At 38.5% G+C, this 18,549-nt stretch overlaps 5 protein-coding genes and 1 long non-coding RNA gene across 10 annotated transcripts; 4 read left to right on the forward strand and 2 right to left on the reverse strand.

Moving 5' to 3' along the window:
- Nucleotides 1-162: 162 nt before the first annotated feature.
- Nucleotides 163-2,421, reverse strand: LOC106400472 (aspartic proteinase Asp1). Its single transcript, XM_013840833.3, has 6 exons — nucleotides 2,054-2,421; nucleotides 1,781-1,898; nucleotides 899-1,702; nucleotides 755-827; nucleotides 547-634; nucleotides 163-459 (listed from the first exon to the last, which is right to left on the reverse strand). Exons 1-6 carry the CDS (start codon nucleotides 2,230-2,232, stop codon nucleotides 336-338), a joined length of 1,386 nt encoding a protein of 461 aa, XP_013696287.2. The 5' UTR covers nucleotides 2,233-2,421; the 3' UTR covers nucleotides 163-335.
- LOC106400427 (protein disulfide isomerase-like 1-2) lies at nucleotides 2,347-18,394 on the forward strand. Of its 2 annotated transcripts, XM_048736344.1 has the most exons (11): nucleotides 2,347-2,365; nucleotides 15,681-15,874; nucleotides 16,108-16,138; nucleotides 16,213-16,500; nucleotides 16,594-16,782; nucleotides 16,864-16,989; nucleotides 17,216-17,353; nucleotides 17,457-17,576; nucleotides 17,654-17,771; nucleotides 17,854-17,966; nucleotides 18,054-18,394. In XM_048736344.1, exons 2-11 carry the CDS (start codon nucleotides 15,702-15,704, stop codon nucleotides 18,285-18,287), a joined length of 1,530 nt encoding a protein of 509 aa, XP_048592301.1. In that variant the 5' UTR covers nucleotides 2,347-2,365; nucleotides 15,681-15,701; the 3' UTR covers nucleotides 18,288-18,394. The 2 variants fall into 2 exon arrangements, with proteins under 2 accessions (XP_048592301.1, XP_013696245.2); XM_013840791.3 differs by lacking the exon at nucleotides 2,347-2,365 and having other exon boundaries at nucleotides 15,636-15,874.
- Nucleotides 3,173-5,594, forward strand: LOC106400462 (L-ascorbate peroxidase T, chloroplastic-like). 2 transcript variants are annotated; one of them, XM_048736345.1, is made up of 10 exons: nucleotides 3,175-3,640; nucleotides 3,717-3,938; nucleotides 4,022-4,109; nucleotides 4,218-4,285; nucleotides 4,366-4,452; nucleotides 4,523-4,597; nucleotides 4,740-4,817; nucleotides 4,893-4,997; nucleotides 5,128-5,196; nucleotides 5,287-5,594. In XM_048736345.1, exons 1-10 carry the CDS (start codon nucleotides 3,296-3,298, stop codon nucleotides 5,464-5,466), a joined length of 1,317 nt encoding a protein of 438 aa, XP_048592302.1. In that variant the 5' UTR covers nucleotides 3,175-3,295; the 3' UTR covers nucleotides 5,467-5,594. The 2 variants fall into 2 exon arrangements, with proteins under 2 accessions (XP_048592303.1, XP_048592302.1); XM_048736346.1 differs by lacking the exon at nucleotides 5,287-5,594 and having other exon boundaries at nucleotides 3,173-3,640; nucleotides 4,740-4,824; nucleotides 4,889-4,997; nucleotides 5,128-5,190.
- On the reverse strand, nucleotides 5,459-7,918 carry LOC125576384. Its single transcript, XR_007314754.1, has 2 exons — nucleotides 7,727-7,918; nucleotides 5,459-7,585 (listed from the first exon to the last, which is right to left on the reverse strand). It is a non-coding gene; the product is annotated as an uncharacterized LOC125576384 (long non-coding RNA).
- Nucleotides 7,514-11,505, forward strand: LOC106389515 (protein ALTERED PHOSPHATE STARVATION RESPONSE 1-like). Of its 3 annotated transcripts, none has more exons than XM_013829788.3 (4): nucleotides 7,514-9,078; nucleotides 9,663-9,862; nucleotides 9,934-10,157; nucleotides 10,539-11,505. In XM_013829788.3, exons 1-4 carry the CDS (start codon nucleotides 7,728-7,730, stop codon nucleotides 11,269-11,271), a joined length of 2,508 nt encoding a protein of 835 aa, XP_013685242.2. In that variant the 5' UTR covers nucleotides 7,514-7,727; the 3' UTR covers nucleotides 11,272-11,505. The 3 variants fall into 3 exon arrangements, with proteins under 3 accessions (XP_013685242.2, XP_013685243.2, XP_013685244.2); XM_013829789.3 differs by having other exon boundaries at nucleotides 9,693-9,862; XM_013829790.3 differs by having other exon boundaries at nucleotides 9,789-9,862.
- Nucleotides 12,354-14,353, forward strand: LOC106424003 (flotillin-like protein 3). The gene is made up of 3 exons (XM_013864749.3): nucleotides 12,354-12,790; nucleotides 13,023-13,588; nucleotides 13,703-14,353. Exons 1-3 carry the CDS (start codon nucleotides 12,427-12,429, stop codon nucleotides 14,174-14,176), a joined length of 1,404 nt encoding a protein of 467 aa, XP_013720203.2. The 5' UTR covers nucleotides 12,354-12,426; the 3' UTR covers nucleotides 14,177-14,353.
- Nucleotides 18,395-18,549: the final 155 nt, after the last annotated feature.

Here is an 18,549-nt window from a genome sequence, read left to right on the forward strand (position 1 = left end):
TAGTTAATTTAAAATATATAGGGCTTTAGTGAATTTCTTAAGAAAGCAAGGGCTCTCTATAAACTTGCAACGAAAGTGCCATAGTTTCAGAACACTTGATGAAGAGATGATATAGAAGAGCCATGACGATCAAACCAGTCATGTCTCAAAATGAGGTTGTCCTATTTTAATATTTTTTTTTAGTAATATGATTACTTCTGATAACATACACAAGGGGTATTAGTATATATATATATATATATACTCAAAAAAATTCCTTGTTTCTATGAAAACAGCATATAACAAAACATCCTTATTTCACTACTAGTAAAGACTCTTCTTCTTCTTCTCTTGTGTCAAAGCTCTCCATCTTTCTTGTTCTTAGAAGCATCAGCTCCTGAGAAAAGCTCTCCCATCAAACCAAAGCCTCTCGGATATGCCTCCTCCTCAGACAAGTCTCCTCCATTGTCTTGATCCACACTGTTTAAAGAAAAAGAAAAACTGTTTTATAGATTTGATGGAAACAGCAACAAGAAAGAAAGAGAGGCGAACAAGAAGGTTCAGAACTTGGGAAGCTTGTCACAGTCTGAAGGTATCCATCCAATCCTCTGCTTCTCATTGTCGTAGATCATCATTATCCCTTGAAAAGATATGTCTATCACACACACACACACACACACACACACACACACACACACATACACATACACATAGCCATCAGACATTTGTTATCAAAGTAATAAACAATTAAACTTGGTTTATCTCTTTTACTTACCCCCAATGATGTTGTAGTTCTCAAGCCCAATCTCAGTTCCGTTTAGAATCCCCAAACACACGTTTCCCTTTTCCTGAATAAACAAACTCTCAAGTCTCAGACACTGCACAAGGTCCTGTACTGTCAGTATATAGGTAAACTCACAGTGATGATGAGATATGACTCTGGTGGAATCTGAAACACCTGACCGTTCTTCTGACTCCCACCAAACCGTAAACTAATCGTCTTGAAGTATTTCTTCACATCATGCACCGACTTCAAAGCCCTTTTGTCTTTCCAACACACCGGTAAGCTCTTATCCTCCTTAGTATCCTTCAACGCCTTCCCCTTCAAGTCCTTTCTCACAAGATCAAGAACCGCTTGGTACGCTTCTGCGTTGAAGTAAGTGTAGGAGCTTCCACTATCGAAAACGAAGTTAACGCCCTTGACACCAGTGGCCTTCTCGTCAAAGAGAAGCTCTGCTGGTCCAGTCTTGTAGTTTTTACTAGGCGGCTTGAGAGACAACGAAGTCCATGTAACACCAGAGGAAGGAACAAGCTCGTCTCCGATAGAGAGAAAGCCGCCTTTACCGTTGTGGCTTAAACAATGCACGATCACGTTCTTGGTTACACCCAAGGAGCTGAGCTGCGAGGAGATGCTTACTTTGCCACGGCCGAGGCCGAGGATCCCCGCCGTTGGAGGTGGTGGGTGTGGGCCAGGGCTCTGCTGATCGTACCCGCATCCGAAGGTCAAGTGGGGACGCATGGTGGAGCCGTTCTCGAGTCTGAGAGGGAACTCGTCAGAGACGAGAGCACCAACGGAGGAAGCGTGGTCTGAGTAGCCAATCTCGTAGTCACACTGGTCCTCAGGGTCGTCACAAGGTTTGCTCTGAGGAAGGTCTAGGCCAGAACACAGGAGGTGTGAACAAGGGAGAGTGTTGTGGTTGGGCTTGTACTGACTATCACGTGGCTGCAAAGACAAGAGAGATATGATTAAAGGAAAGATCTTTCATTTAAAAGGAAAGTCACAAAGTCAAAAAGGTATAACCTTTGTGCAGCCGTTGCAGGGAGCATCACACTGAACCCAAGTGAGGTCACTGCCGGTGTCAATGTCCAAGTCAAAGAGCTTAGGTGGGTTCCCTATGTTGAGCAACACATAATAGTACCTGAAGGAAAAAAAAAAAAGATGAGTTCTTGAAATGTAAAACAAGAGGTCAAGAAATCAAATTTGGGCCAAAAGGTGTGATCTTTGAATCAAATTCACAAATGGGTTACTAGAAAGAACCGAGAAAAGGAGGAAAGAAGTGAACTTTTAGCTTACCCGAGAGGGTAAACGTTGCCGGAGACGGGGAAGACGACGGAGGAGCCGAGACGGTGGTTCTGCAGCTTGACTTGTCCCTTGGAGGAGTCTTTGGTAGCTTGAGAAGGTTGAGCACAGAGTAGGAGAAAGAAGAAGACAGCTGGAAAGAGGTTTATTGTCTGGCTTTTGGGATTCATCATGATTACCTTTCCTCCAAGAAAGCGAAACCCAGATCCCAAGAAAGGTTTCCTTTTCGGAGGAGAAAAAGTTTGACACTTCTGCTACTTCCTGAATTGTTTGTTTATATGTAAAGAGAGAGAGAGAGAGAGAGAGAGAGAGAATCTCAGTTTAACTGCTCGCAAGTTGCAAGTTGCAAGTTGGTACAGAGGTTTGCTTTGAGTTCCAGTAGAGATAGATTGATTGAGGAAATTGGAGTTTACTTATTGCAGAAAAACGTCAACGCGCATCGGTCACATGCGGTGTGTAAGATCGATCACTCGCGGAACCATGACTGATAAAAAATATATATAAGGCCCAATATGCTCGGCCCATACTGTACTCTTATTTCTATTTTGTCCCTTTTTTTTGAATAATTTTATTCCACTACAATATAAAATGTTACATGATGAATGAATGAATACTAGTAATATAGCAAAATTTATTTGATTAATAATTCATTAATATTTATATTATAATATAATTTATTATTATTATTATTAATTAGTATAGAATAATAAAAATAGTATACCAAATATTTTTTTGTCGGCAAAAATTATACCAAATAATACATATTTTATAAATATTAAATAGAATTTTCATACGAATATTTTTTGTAAAAAAGTTTAATACATGAAATAGAATGTATACTTTTTGTAACCAAATAAAATTATTGGTTGTAAAGTTATCATTATAATGATTTTTATAATTTCTAATAAAATAATAAATCACTGTTAAAAACGGTAAAGTAAAGAAATTTCACTTTTCTAGATTTTAAAAAATAACAATAATCAGGTATGGTTTCTCTAAATTTAGATAATTCTAAATTAAGAAGAAGCATAATCAGCTATATTTGTAGTAGCAAGTAATATTAGGCGCGTGGGTTTCACTTGTAAAGTTAAATGATAAGAGATATGATTATTATCCAGTTAAGAGTTGAGTGAGTGACTTCAAACACATCCAAGTGGCAAAGCATCCTCTAACTTTCCGACACATCTCCAAGTTTACTTCTCTCCTCCCACCGTTTCGCCACCGTCCGTGACAATAATGGCTCTTTCTCTCTCCGCCGCATCTCACTCACTCTGCTCCTCCTCCACCACCCGAGTCTCTCTTCCCCCCGCCGCCGTTTCATCCTCTTCCTCCTCCCCATCTTCTCCCTCTCTCGTTTCCTTTTCTTCCTCACATTCCCTCTCTCCTCTCCGAAGCCTCGCCTCCTCCTCCTCGCTCTTCCCCCATTCCCCATCCCTCGTTCAGAGAAAACATACGAACAGAGGCTCTAGTAACACGGTTTCTCCTCCCACACGTGCTGCTGCCTCTGACGCAGCTCAACTGAAAAGCGCTAAAGAAGACATCAAAGTCCTCCTCCGCACAAAGTTCTGCCATCCCATTCTCGTTAAGTATCCCTTCTCTTCTTCTGATATAATGTTTAGGACAGGAGAAGATATTGAGTTTTTGTATTTCATTACAGGTTAGGTTGGGATGGCACGATGCTGGAACGTACAACAAGAACATAGAGGAGTGGCCACAGAGAGGTGGAGCTAACGGAAGTCTTAGGTTCGAGCCTGAGCTTAAGCACGCTGCAAACGCTGGTCTCGTTAATGCGTTAAAGCTCATTGAACCTATAAAAGAAAAGTACTCTAACATCTCTTACGCCGACTTGTTCCAGTTAGCTAGTGCCACTGCTGTAGAGGTCCTCCTCCTCCTCCTCATACACTAGCTTTTGTGTTTTTTTTTTCTATGTTATATCTTGAAACTTTTGATGATAAGCTTTAGGAGGCTGGTGGTCCTGAAATACCGATGAAGTATGGGAGAGTTGATGTCTCGGCGCCTGAGCAGTGTCCTGAAGAAGGAAGACTCCCTGGTTAACTTAAATCTTTTTCCCCATTGTCTGTTACATGGCTTCAATGAGTTTTGTTGTTACAGCTTTTGTTAGGTGAATCCTAGTTTGAAAATATGTTTAATGTTTTAGATGCTGGACCGCCTTCACCAGCTGATCATTTGAGAGAAGTCTTCTACAGAATGGGACTAAATGATAAGGTTTAGTTTGTTTGTGTTTTAGTTGTTCATATGTTTTATTCTCAATTTTCTTACAGTTGCGGTGGTTATTCTTCGAGCAGGAGATAGTTGCCTTGTCTGGTGCGCACACCCTAGGCCGATCCAGACCAGACCGTAGCGGCTGGGGCAAACCTGAGACTAAGTATACGGTATTAGTTCATAGATATTTACTAATATATCTAGCTCCCTTCTTTGTTGAATGGCTATAGTATGTTGCAGAAAGCTGGACCTGGAGAACCAGGAGGACAGTCATGGACAGTGAAATGGCTCAAGTTTGACAATTCCTACTTCAAGGTCTGTCTTATTAATTTAACTTTTAGATTCTAAGCACTGTTCTAAAAATCGGCTTATGTCTACATTGTCTAGCGATTTCTTGAACATTGATTTTAATACCTTCAGTTCCTTGAACACTGAGTGAGTTTTATGACTTATGCAGGATATCAAAGAAAAGAGGGACGAAGATCTTCTGGTTTTACCCACTGATGCAGCACTATTTGAAGATCCTTCCTTCAAGGTTGCTATCATGTAGCACAATCATTCCTTTGTTACTTCAAAGATTTTTCTAAATAATGTCTTTTTTCTGTTACAGAACTATGCAGAGAAATATGCTGAAGATCCAGCTGCATTCTTCAAGGACTACGCTGAAGCTCATGCCAAGCTTAGCAATCTTGGAGCAAAGTTTGATCCTCCTGAGGTATGTGCATACACAAAAAAAGAGATAACGTGAAGCTACTTTGTGTGTTACCATTATGATCACCATGCGCTTACATGAACCATGCATAGTCTAAAACTGCTAAAATGTGCTACTACTGAACTTTTATCAGGGCATAGTCATTGACAATGGCTCTGTACAAGGAGAGAAGTTCGTAGCTGCTAAATATTCCACTCAAAAGGTTTGTCCTCACTACTTTGTGTTTGTAAATTGTAATTGTTCTTGCTTTTTCAAAAGTAATATAACAACTATTATGTGGGATATTTGACAGAAAGAGCTTTCGGATTCTATGAAGAAGAAGATAAGAGCTGAGTATGAAGCTATTGGAGGAAGCCCTGATAAGCCATTGCCCACTAACTACTTCCTCAACATCATAATTGCCATCAGCGTTTTGGTCCTCTTGTTCACTTTCTTGGGTAATAACAACTCCTCTGATTACTCTGGTTTCTAAATTGTTAACATTGTTTTGGTTCTCTCTTTACATATATATACATAACTATGTGATCTTCAAATATTCTTTGTAAACAAGCACATCATTGTAATAATATGGTGAGAGACTATAGACAAAACTACAAAGCATAGCTCTCTTTGATTAGGCTAACCATTGTGCTTGTTTCTACAAGCAAGGAAGATTGTTGTTTTGTTTTTCTTTTAAGAGGAACTTTTCAAGTTTTAAATAAACCACGTGCGGCATGGACGTGCGTAGTTATGGTCAATCAATTTCATTGATACTTTACTTGTTGGGAAAAATCAAAGTTTACAACTAAATGGAATTTATTCAAATATTAAATTATGAATCTAGAAAGGTGTATATGCATTTGTATTGGTTGGTATGGACAACGATGTTCCTACCTCTTAATGACGCAATAAGCTTACGATCAGTCGGTGCGGTTTGGTTAGACTCATTCCCATTTTTCTTATCATCCTCTTTGAAACTTTCTTCTTTTTATTTCTTTTGTATATATGATATGCAAATTGGTGTTGTAGCATCAGATTAGACACACCCACGACCAAACTTATTACACTCTGTCTCACCAGTTTAAAACGGCACACAACAACATGAATAATGTCAGTATTTTTCAGCATTTACAACAAAAGACAGCAATAACTGTTAAGAGATATTGTGAAACTGAAAAGGGACATGATCAGTTGTATATAGATAGATAAATAAGATACCATGTGTATCTATTATGTAATGTTCACTTCTCTATAGAAACTTATAAGTACGAATATAGTATTAGAGTTCAAAAGAGATCCAAATAGATCTAGAAACGTGGCATTTTGAGTGAAGTGAATGAGTTAAAACAACTCATTGCTAAACAACACAATCATTATTGTGTTTTGCCACTTATTATGGACTAATTAAAGCGAAAGCAAGTGGGCAATCATGTAAGTTTAAGTAAGAACATTATTTTTGAGGATAAAAACGAAAAATCCCCATGCTATTAGTTTGGTTGTAATTTGGGGTTGGGGTTGGGACAAGAAAGGTGCATGTGATCTGGATTTGGACTCACATGGCCTACTTTTATTTATCACCCAAGTCTCAATGTGGCATGATATATGCATCATTGTGACAATATTCAAAATACACATGCATTATTGTTACACTATTCAAATAATGAACCGTATGTAGTGAAAGATTCAACTATGTGTGATTTGGATTTGAAGACTATATTCACCAATTTACATTTTGACTATAGTGAACTTACATAAAGACAAAAAGAGTCCTGACTTCTTAAACTCAAATTGGTTTTATTGCTTATAAAAATATCTCAAATAGTTTTGATAAGCTTTCTTTTATTATTCAGATTTTTACTTAATTTGATATTTCAGCTAATTATTCTATTTTTTAAAACATTAATTTGTGAAGCTGTGCCTGTACTCGTTTCATATTTTTGACTTAACAGAAAATTAACTCGAATTTTCTACAACATTAAAATATGGAAGAATGGACCAATTTAAAAAAGAAAAATAAAGATTAGATCCCATAATCTAAAATTTATTTACTTCTGTATTATTTGGTAACCTATAATCCATTTTTATAGTCCTTTCCTAATTTTATACTTAATCCAAATGATGAAATCTATTTTGTCTGTGGGTAATAAAACAGTAAAGCTTTTATCTACCACTTTTGGATGTATTATGTACAAACTGTACACCGCTATATCACGCTGTCTACACAAAGATAGAAATAAGAGAAGAAAATACTGACACGTCGTCTTCTACTTTTGATTGTCACTCTCTCCCGGCGAACTAAAAGTTCCAGAGAAGAAATAAAAAAACATTTTAGTCCTTTTTAACCCTTCCTCGTTGCTCCCACTTTCTCCTTCCCCAATTTAATTCTGCAATAAATATCCGCCGAGCTTTCATCGCACATCTCTATCCATTAAATCTAGTAAAGTAGTAATAATTAATAGCAACACGACGACTTTTCTTTTTGTTTTTATTTTTCCCCTTGTTGTCAGTCTCCTTCGTGTATTCACGTTTCGTATAATAAGTCATCATCAGCAGCAAGCAGCCGTGGACTCTTCTGTTTTGTTTCGCTGTTACTCATGCATCACCTTTCTCCTCTGTTCTTTATAACACGACAACATTAAAAAAAAATAGATCTGTTCCGACAAGTTTTTGAAACCATGGTAGCTTCGTGTCCGAAAACAATCGGTCTGAAAAAAAAATGAGACTTGTAACAGAGTTCTTGAGAAAGTCGTTACCATGGGTTGTGGAGGATCTAAGATAGATGATCAGCAGCTTGTGATTCTCTGCAGAGAGCGCAAGGACCTGATCAAAACGGCGTCGCATCACCGCACTGCTCTCGCCGTAGCTCACCTCGTTTACCTCCAGTCTCTCCGCGACGTCGGCGAAGCTATCCAGCGTTTCGTTGACGAGGAGAGCGTTGTTAGCTCCTCGGCCGTTCTCACTCTTCCCTCCGACGAAGGGAAGCCGAAGAAACGTAAGGGTTCGATCTCTTCCACGTCGATTTCTCATTCGGTTATCGAAGAAGAAGAAGATGGAGAAGACGGTTCGCATTTGAATCTCTCTTCCGGATCTGAATCCGGTTTAGAAGACGATGATCATATCCAAATCGATACCACTCCTGAACCGGACCTAAACCGGTCAAAACAAACATTTTCTCCCGGTTATCCTCCACCCGGTTATCCAACAGGCTATGCTCCACCGGGTTATCCATACCCGTATCCGGTTGGAGGATGGGGGTTCAATCCAAACCCGAATCAAGGAATGTATTACATGAAGAAATCTTCAACACCATCTCAACCGTTCGTTTTCAAACCGGAGAATCACCGAGTAGAGCCGTCGGATCCCGGTTATTTCATTAATCCTGGGATAACCGGTTCCGGTTATCTCCCTAATCCTAATTTCTCCGGTTATCCTCCTCCTTCTCCAGCAAAGCCACCTCCTGCTCTTCCCTCGCCGCCAAGAGCCTCCACGTGGGACTTTCTGAACGTTTTCGACACGTACGATTACGGAAACGCACGTTCCCGTGCAGCTCCGAGCTACTTGGCGTCGATCTCGAGCAGCCCTGACTCTAAGGAGGTGAGAGAGAGAGAAGGGATCCCTGAGCTAGAAGAAGTATCAGAGCACGAAGTGATCAAGCAAGTGTACAGACAACGTCCAAAGAGAACAACACCTTTGAAGAAGGTGAAAGAAACTGTGCCTTTGCCGGAAGAATTAGCCACTGATTCAGAGACCGTCTCCACGTTTTCAGGAAGCGACGTGGAGTCTGACTTTCACTATGTTAAGAGCAGTAACAGTTCGAGTGGACAGGAGACGATCGTGGAGACGGAGAGCTATGGGAACAAGAAAGGAGTGAGCTTGGAGTTGGAGGAGGAAGCGAGTACTTCTTCTTCTTCTTTTGATGTTGAGTCTTCTTCTAAGATGAGTAGCTTTACGAGTTTGTCGATTCGTGGAACTAGGGAGATCAAGGGAGTTGTGGAGGAGATTAAGAGTGAGTTTGAGATTGCTTCTTCTTGTGGGAAGGAGGTTGCTATGCTGCTTGAAGTCAGTAAGTTGCCTTATCAGCATAAAGACAAGGGTGGTTTTAAAGGTAACCTTGTCTTAACTATACATGCTTGTTTGTCTGAGCTTCTGATATAGTACTCTTAGATGAGAGCATTGTTTACTTTCGATTCAAGATTCAGAATAAGCCATGGTCATGCATTTTGCATAGGTTTTTTTCAATGTCAAAAAATCGATAGGCAGCAACTAGACGCTTTGTAGGAGTCGGAGTGTAGGTAGAAGAGACTAGACATTAAAAATAATTTATTTATTATATATTATATATCTATATTAGACATTTTAATTTTTAAGTTTTGTTATAAAACTATTTTCATGATTATAAAAATTTAATTATTTTTTTTGAAATAAATAAAAAGTTAAATATTCATAGAAAAGAAATCAGAATTTGTGGACTTACACTAACATTGTCATTTGATCTAACCTATTTACGTCAATTTAGATCGAACTAGACCAACTTAGATTCATTTTTATCGATTTAGAACTGTTTAAACCCATTTGAACTGCTTAAATCGGATTTTTAAAAATATGACTGACTAAACCGATTTTTAGAATATTAGGTTTTTCTTGAGTGCTAGAGTTTGCTGGACTGTGACCAAATGTTTTATGTTTCAGTTATCTTATCTAGGATCATGTATCTTGTAGCACCGTCCAAACGCTCTGAGCCAGAACTATCAATACGACTAACATCTAGGACAGTGCAAATGGCAAAAGCATATAATGAGCAAGATGTTAATGTAGGCTTCACTGGAAACCTCTCATCAACCTTGGAGAAACTCTATGCGTGGGAGAAGAAACTCTACAAGGAAGTCAAGGTACTACAATGCTTTCATATTTGCTCTTTTTAGATTCTTGCATCTCGTGACAATTGTGGTTCTGATGTCAGGGAGAAGAGAAGCTTCGTTCCATCTATGAAGAGAAGTGCAAGTCACTGAAGAAAATGGACTCTCATGGAGCAGAAGCTACCAAGATTGAGGCCACTCGAGCATACATCAGGAAGCTTCTGATGAAAATAGATATCTCTATAAGATCAGTTGATTCTATTTCAAGAAGGATCCATAAACTTAGAGATGAAGAGTTGCAGCCACAGCTCACACAGCTTATTCATGGGTAAGTCATCTTTCCCAGTGTTATGGACCATGAGACAAAAAAAAAATTAAATCTCCAAACTAATATTTTTTTTTTTTAAATCTGATAGATATTTTTTTTTTGAAAATACTAAAAGTAGTTTTTTAAATAAAACTGTCATAAAAACAAAAGTACTTTCATATTAAAATTTTTTGACCATTTTTCTTACTTTTAATATAAAAATACATGCATTTTTAAAAGATCGGATTCTTATCTATTAATAAATAAGGAGACAACGGATTAGAACCGGGATGTTCGCACACTTGTCCCTTATATAAGCCGACACTGATCTTCCCGCACATACCTATACATAGTGTAAACTGCAGCAAACAAAAAGAAAACCTTATATTTGTGCTTTTGAAGGTTGGTGAGAATGTGGAGATCAATGCTGAAGTGCCACCAGAAACAGTTCCAAGCCATCATGGAAACCAAGGTTCAGTCCGTAAAGGCCAACACCGTCTCTAGCTCGAAAGCATTTCTTGATCTTGAGACGGAGCTAAGAGACTGGTGCATCAGCTTCAACGAATGGGTGAAAACGCAGAAATTATACGTCCACTCTCTAAACAAATGGCTCTCGAAGTGTCTCCACTACGAGCCAGAGGTGACAGAGGACGGTTACGCTCCTTTCTCACCTAGCCAGATCGGTGCACCGCCAATCTTTACCATTTGCAAAGACTGGCAAGAAGCGATGGGGAGAGTATCCGGAGAGAAGGTGAGCAATGCAATGCAAGGGTTTGCTTCGAGCTTGCATGAGCTGTGGGAGAAGCAAGAGGAAGAAGAGCAAAGGGTCAGAGCATTAGAGATGGAGGTTCGGGATCATGCGGAGTCTGATAAGAGGAGCATTGTTTCGAAAGGTCGGTCGGAGAGTGGAGTGTCGGTTTTGGATGATCTGAGAGTGGATTTGGATTCGATGAGGAAGAAGCTGGCGGAGGAGAGAGGTAAACGTAAAGAAAACACTGTGAAGGTGGCGTCCTCGAGTAGTAGTACGTTGAAAGGTGGATTGGCTCCTGTTTTTGATGCGTTGAGAAAATTTAACGTGGAGGTTGTGAAAGCTCATGGAATCGTTAGGCTTCAACATCCTCAGACTTCTTCTTGAGTATAGAGAGAAAGCCACATTTTGCAACGTTTTGGAGTTTTGTTACTTGAAAGTTAGATATAGGTTCATATAGATTTCACATTCAAGAAAAAAGAAACAAGATTTTTTAAGTATTGGACCTCGTATATTGTCTAGTATACGGTCTCTGTGTTATTTGTTCATTACATAAGGTTAGTTCTATCTGTTATAAACGAATGAATGCATTAAATCTTTTTGGATAAAGTATTAAAACCATTTTAAACCACTCCCTTATCCCATATGACGGCTTAGCCGTGAATCTTCATATGGTAGGTAGAATTATAGATTGTAAAATTGTCTGTAATATTTCTTATAGTTGTAATAGCATAACTATCTAGCGTTAAAAAAAATCACTCTCCTAATTTCTAATAATTTATATTCTCTTTGTTCATCTTTTTAAGATATTAAATACATTATATATAATTTATATTTCCATTTCAAAAGATGATTAAGTATTAACATTGATGGACAAGGATAATTTCACGACGAAGTAATAATCGAATCGACGAATTGTTCTTAATATATATATATATATATATATATATATATATACGACATCTTTTATTGATATGCTTTTTTCGTAGCACATAACCACGGTACGACTTTGACTCCAACACTGGAAATTAAATTTGCATCACTGGAAATTTGCATCACTGGAAATTAAATTTCAAATTTGGTGTTGAAATATTTAAATTTTAACCATTAGGTCACAGTATTTTGTTTGACCAAAAAAAAAAAGGTCACAGTATTTTTCACTTTTTTGTATTGAAAAATGTAAGATGTTGATGAAAACACAAATATTTATAAAATTACTTTTACCTAGGAGCTTTTTTGTTAGATAAAAATCGTATATATATATATATATATATATATTTGTGTCAACTATATCATTAATTTGATTACACAAGAATTTATTTAGTAGACGTTGTCAAAATATTTGAAAAAATCTTGTTGGTCAAGAAATTGAAAAGGCAAGATTGTTGCGTCCTCCTATTAATAGAAACTGAAAATAATATTTGTTAAATTTCCTCTGATTTTTCCTAACTACGCGTATTTGAGGAGTTATATAAGTAACAGCGTCTTATGATCTCTATCTACGCAAAACAAACCTAAAGAAAGTCCAAAGAAAAATAAATAATGAGTTACAAAATCGCTAGAGCATCGGAGTATCTTGCCATCACCGGTGGTGGAATCAAAGACATCAAGCTTGCCAAGTCTTCTTGGGTGCTTCCATGGCAGTCTTGCACCGTCTTCGATGTTTCTCCGGTCAACTACACGTTCGAAGTCCAGGCCATGAGTTCCGAGAAGCTCCCTTTTGTTATCCCCGCCGTTTTCACCATCGGTCCACGTGTCGATGACCCTCATGCTCTCTTGCTGTACGCCATGCTCATGTCTCAACACGATAAACACTCGAACCACGTCAACGAGCTTGTTCAGGGTGTTATCGAAGGAGAGACTCGTGTTCTTGTTGCCTCCATGACCATGGAAGAAGTCTTCAAAGGTAATAATAATCATATTCACACGTCTTTTATCTACTTCTCACTACTCATTCAAAAAGTCTCTTACTAATCAGTTGAATATTATTTATATAATATATATTTTCTAAACTTCCTATGTGAGACTTTGATATTTCATCAGTTAGTTTGTTAGGTTAGATGAACTAGGGTTTCTCCAGTAAAACTTGTGTGCTTCTTTTGCTTGTGTTACAATCCAGTTCTTGATTTTAACTGTAGGAACAAAGGAGTTCAAGAAGGAAGTGTTTGAAAAGGTTCAGCTTGAGTTAAACCAGTTTGGTCTTGTGATCTACAACGCTAATGTTAAGCAGCTTGTTGATGTCCCTGGACATGAGTACTTCTCTTACTTGGGTCAGAAGACACAGATGGAAGCAGCTAACCAAGCCAAGATCGATGTAGCAGAGGCAAAGATGAAGGGAGAAGTGGGTGCCAAAGAAAGGACCGGGCTCACAATTCAGAATGCAGCAAAGATTGACGCAGAGTCAAAGATCATCTCCACTCAGAGGAAAGGAGAAGGGACAAAGGAAGAGATCAAGGTGAAGAGTGAGGTCCAAGTGTTTCAGAACGAGAAGGAGGCTCTTGTCGCTAAAGCTGACGCAGCACTTGCGATTCAGAAGGCTGCTTTAACCAAAAGCTCTCGTGTGGCTGAGGTTGAAGCTGCCAAGGCAGTTGCTATGAGAGAAGCTGAGCTTCAAACTCAAGTTGAGAAAATGAATGCGTTGACTCGAACAGAGAAGCTCAAAGCTGAGTTCCTCAGCAAAGCCACTGTTGAGTATGAAACCAAGGTATTAACCCGTCAGGCCATCCTCTAGATTTTTTTTTTTTAATGAAAATTTTTTCTGATAAATTTTTTTTTACAACTTCTGTGACTTTAAACATTGTTTTTATTGTTATGATAGGTGCAAGAAGCAAACTGGGAGTTATATAACAAGCAAAAGAAAGCAGAAGCTGTTCTGTACGAAAAACAGAAGCAAGCGGAGGCGACGAAAGCTGCAGCTGATGCTGCCTTCTATGCTAAACAGAGAGAAGCAGAGGGAATTGTCGCGATGGCCAATGCTCAAGGGACTTATATCAAGACCCTCCTAGGCGCTGTTAACAACGACTACTCAGCAATGAGGGACTTCTTGATGATCAACAATGGGGTTTATCAGGATATCGCCAAGACCAATGCTATTGCCATCAAGGACTTGCAGCCTAAGATCAGTGTGTGGAACCAAGGTGGTGCCGATCAGGGGATGAGTGGTGGTGGTATGAAGGAAATTGCTGGACTCTACAAGATGTTGCCACCGGTTCTTGATACGGTTTATGAGCAGACTGGGATGCAGCCACCGGCTTGGATTGGTACAATGCGTGGTGCTGAGCCTAGCCGTTGAAAGTTCCAAGAGTGCTTTCTTTATTTTATTTTATGCTTTTGGAGTATATTTTTTTATAGTTTTATGCTTGTGACTTGGATATCAAGTCAGTCGTTTGTAAATAACCCCAATTTCGTGACTGAGAAATATGGATAATTTCGCTTTATTGAAAGTTTGCTTAATTATTTATTTATAAAATATGAGTATAAATTATTGAAGTTGTATATTGAATAGTGACTAGTGGATAAAACTGCGATAGTAGGCACAATTTGTTTTTTTTTTCTCTAAAGCTTGACAATGTTACACAAAGGAGTTGACAAATAAAAAACGTTACACGATAGCAGTCACATTTGCTAATAAAGTTTTGTAACGTATATGTAGATATACATACAAGTCTATCCGTTGCAAATTGTGATAAATTACAGCAATAATTTCAAAAATATAATAAACAATTTTTTTCCGTAAGACATGTATCCAGAGGATCTAGACTGTCCTAGCAACTACTCATCTATGCAAAGAAATTGAGGGCCATTACACTACACCAATTAGTAAACGATAACTGAAAAAATGGTGATAATAGCCATGTCATGAAAGCGTATAATCTTTTTTTTTGTACACAAGCAACCCACTAAACATGAGTCATGACTATGTAAATTAATCTCACATATAATTTTGTGAGTTCTTATGGAGAGTCATTTCTATTGCTGCTGATCAGTACGAGTTCTCGAGTGCATGCCTATGCTATCTTCTTGGAGTTGGGTATATGCTTCATGCGCTTGTTTTGGTATCTATATCCTCAGTATCATTTGCGTTATTGTGCATGCTTCTTATGCTTTATGTATCTTCCTTGTTGTAACCTCTTTGCCTTGGGACACAGCAAATCAGCAATGACAACACTTAAAACATTAATTTAAGAGTATTTATATTTTAAGTATACAGATACAAGGCAATGTTGCCATTGTGAAGCAATATGGCAACATCCCTATTGAGAAATGAAGATTAACATGTTATGCATGAACTAGGCAGCGTTATCGAATTTTATCAAAAGTCAAACCTCCATAGCTCCATTAAACCATTTACATACAATTTTAATCATTCATTTTAAAACGCAATTTATTTTTATGCTGACTATTCCGACCAAAACGGACAAGGAGGAGACCAATCAGCAACCGCCACGTCTTTCTGAGAAGATCAAATCATTTAAGAAATGGTTTTCATTGATGTAGACAAATTTGTCTAATCCCCATTACGATAGTCTGACTGATGGTTATGGAAGTAAATAACGAAAACTTTAATGTCCCTTCCTCGTGGTCAAAAAGTCAATAAAAATCCTTTTCAAAGGCAGTAAAAAAAAAACAATGACAAGGTGTATCCAATCATAGAACGACACGTGTATTACTGACCATTGAGAAGCCAGCGTCCACGTGTAATTTCACTTCTCTCTAGTGTAAAAAAAACGCTTATATAAATATCTCTCCTCGTTCATCGCTTCCTTCTCACACGAATATTCGTACACAGAGGAGGAAGAGAGAGAGAGAGAGCGATAATGGCGTCTAACGGCTTCGCGATGCTATCGATCCTTGTGTTAGCTCTCTTCGCTTCGTCTATTAGAAGCGAAGAGACGGAGACGAAGGAGTTCGTCTTGACTCTCGATCACTCCAACTTCACCGATACAATCAACAAGCACGACTTCATCGTCGTCGAGTTCTACGCCCCTTGGTTAGATCTGATTCTCTGTTTACGTAGATCGTGTTGATTATAGCTCATCGGCTTACGTTAGCATGTTGATATCGATGAATCGACTAGAGATTTAAGTGTTTCGATCTTAGGATTCAAGTGTTTGATTGATTCAGAATCCATTAGCGTGTTGTTTTGATGAATCGATTAGAATTTCAAATTTGTTTTAGGATAATAATTATGAAATTAAGAATCTCTGTTTCGTTTGGTTTCAGGTGTGGCCACTGCAAGAGTCTTGCTCCTGAGGTATTTATTGTTTTATATGGCTAGATTCAAGCACTTATGATGATGACTAACGTTGGTGTTATTTTGCTTAACAGTATGAGAAGGCTGCAGCAGAGTTGAGCAGCCAAAGCCCTCCCATCTTCCTCGCCAAGATTGATGCTAGCGAGGAGTCTAACAAAGGTATTGCGAACGAGTACAAGATTCAGGGATTCCCCACTATCAAGATTCTGAGGAAGGGAGGGAAGTCGATTCAAGATTACAACGGACCTCGTGAAGCTGCGGGTATTGTGACTTATGTGAAGAAGCAGAGTGGACCTGCTTCTGCTGAGATTAAGTCGGCTGATGGTGCTGGTGAGGTTATTGGTGAGAAGAGTGTTGTTGCTGTAAGTGAAAGTGTCTCTCATGCTTTTTCGATTTTTTTAAGAATGTTTGTTTTCCATTTATTTATCAGTAATTTGTTATTTGTTTTGTCTTAGGTTGGTGTGTTCCCTAAGTTATCCGGCGAGGAGTTTGATTCTTTCATAGCCCTTGCTGAGAAGTTGCGCGCTGACTATGATTTCGCACACACTTTGGATGCCAAGCTTCTTCCCCGTGGAGACTCATCTGTTGTGGGACCTGTTGTGAGGCTATTCAAGCCTTTCGATGAACTCTTTGTCGATTCCAAGGTACAGAAGAAACCTTTATATTAAAGAATACCTATTAATGTTGCAGATTGCTTAATTTTGATTTACGAATAATGAATTCAGGATTTCAATGGGGAAGCTCTGGAAAAGTTTGTCAAAGAATCAAGCATTCCTCTTGTTACAGTCTTTGACAAAGATCCAAGCAACCACCCATATGTTTCTAAGTTCTTTGACAGCCCTGCCACTAAGGTAAAATTTATTTTATAACTGATTTAGTAATAGTAACTTGTTCATGGTTGCCTATGGATAAAGCTCTGATAATATAGCATATTCGCTGAATTAGGGGAATAGATCAATCATAACTTGATAATGAGTTTATTGAAACATTTGTTTGTTCTGCTTTTCAACATGTTATTAAATGTTCAGTTTTGTATGATCTTCTGGTTTTGATGGGTAGTAATGTTTTGAAATTCAGGTGATGATGTTCGTTAACTTCACTGGAGAAACAGCTGAATCTCTAAAATCAAAGTTCCGTGAAGTTGCTACATCCTCCAAAGGACAAGATCTTGCCTTCCTTGTTGGTGATGCCGAGAGCAGCCAAGGCGCTTTGCAGGTTTACATATTTTTCACTTCGTCTCTTCTAAACATTTCCTTCTGCTGTAGCTTACACACATTACTAAGCAGGATTTTTTTCTTTTCATGTATTGGTTTAACAGTACTTTGGACTCGAAGAGAGCCAAGTTCCCCTCATCATCATCCAGACTCCTGACAGCAAGAAGTATCTGAAAGCAAACGTTGTGGTTGACCAGATTGAATCATGGATGAAGGACTTCAAGGTTTCATTCTCTTTACACACATCCTCGTGAAATTTTATCAAATATAAACTAACCTAAAAGACGCATGCTTCTTTCAGGACGGGAAAGTTGCCGCCCACAAAAAATCTCAGCCTATCCCAGCTGAGAACAACGAGCCAGTGAAGGTTGTTGTAGCTGAGAGCCTTGACGACATGGTTTTCAACTCTGGAAAGAATGGTGAGAACATTTAAAAACTCTTTTGTCGATTTTCTTGCAAAAAACAACAACTGATAATAAAACATCAAATATTATCTGTCAGTCTTGATTGAATTCTACGCACCGTGGTGTGGACATTGCCAAAAGCTTGCACCAATCTTGGACGAAGTGGCTTTGGCGTTCCAGAACGACCCAAGTGTCCTCGTAGCAAAACTAGTAAGCCTCTCGATCTTTTTTGTTCCACATGTAGTTCGTACAGGATGATGATGGTCTTTAACCATAAATGTCTGTCCGTGTGTACAGGACGCAACCGCAAATGATATCCCAAGCGATACATTTGATGTGAAAGGCTTCCCAACGATTTACTTCAGATCAGCGGATGGGAAGGTTGTAGTGTACGAAGGAAGCAGGACAAAGGAAGACTTCATAAGCTTCATTGAGAAGAACAAGCCAGCTTCTCATAGTGAAGAGTCTTCTACTACTGTTAGAAGTGGAGAACACAAGACTGAGGAATCAGCCGCGAAGGACGAGCTGTAAAAGCCTTTGTTTTTCTTCTTTTTTTTTGCTTTTATCTCTTTCTGACATTTGAACTCCAATGTTACCCGGTAATAAAAGCTTCGATCAAATAAAAAGCCTATTAATCATCTACTCTGTTTCATGTTTGAGCATAGAGGGTTGGTTAGTTTTGTATCTATTCCGTTAAATGAACTTCTCTCAAAGGTTTAAGAAAATCGTCCTTTTATTTGAATGATTTCATCATAGTGGTTAAACTAAAAATCTATGATAGGTTAAAATTTAC

This window comes from Brassica napus, chromosome A7 (genome assembly GCF_020379485.1).
Source record: "Brassica napus cultivar Da-Ae chromosome A7, Da-Ae, whole genome shotgun sequence".
NCBI classification, from domain to species: Eukaryota; Viridiplantae; Streptophyta; class Magnoliopsida; order Brassicales; family Brassicaceae; genus Brassica; species Brassica napus.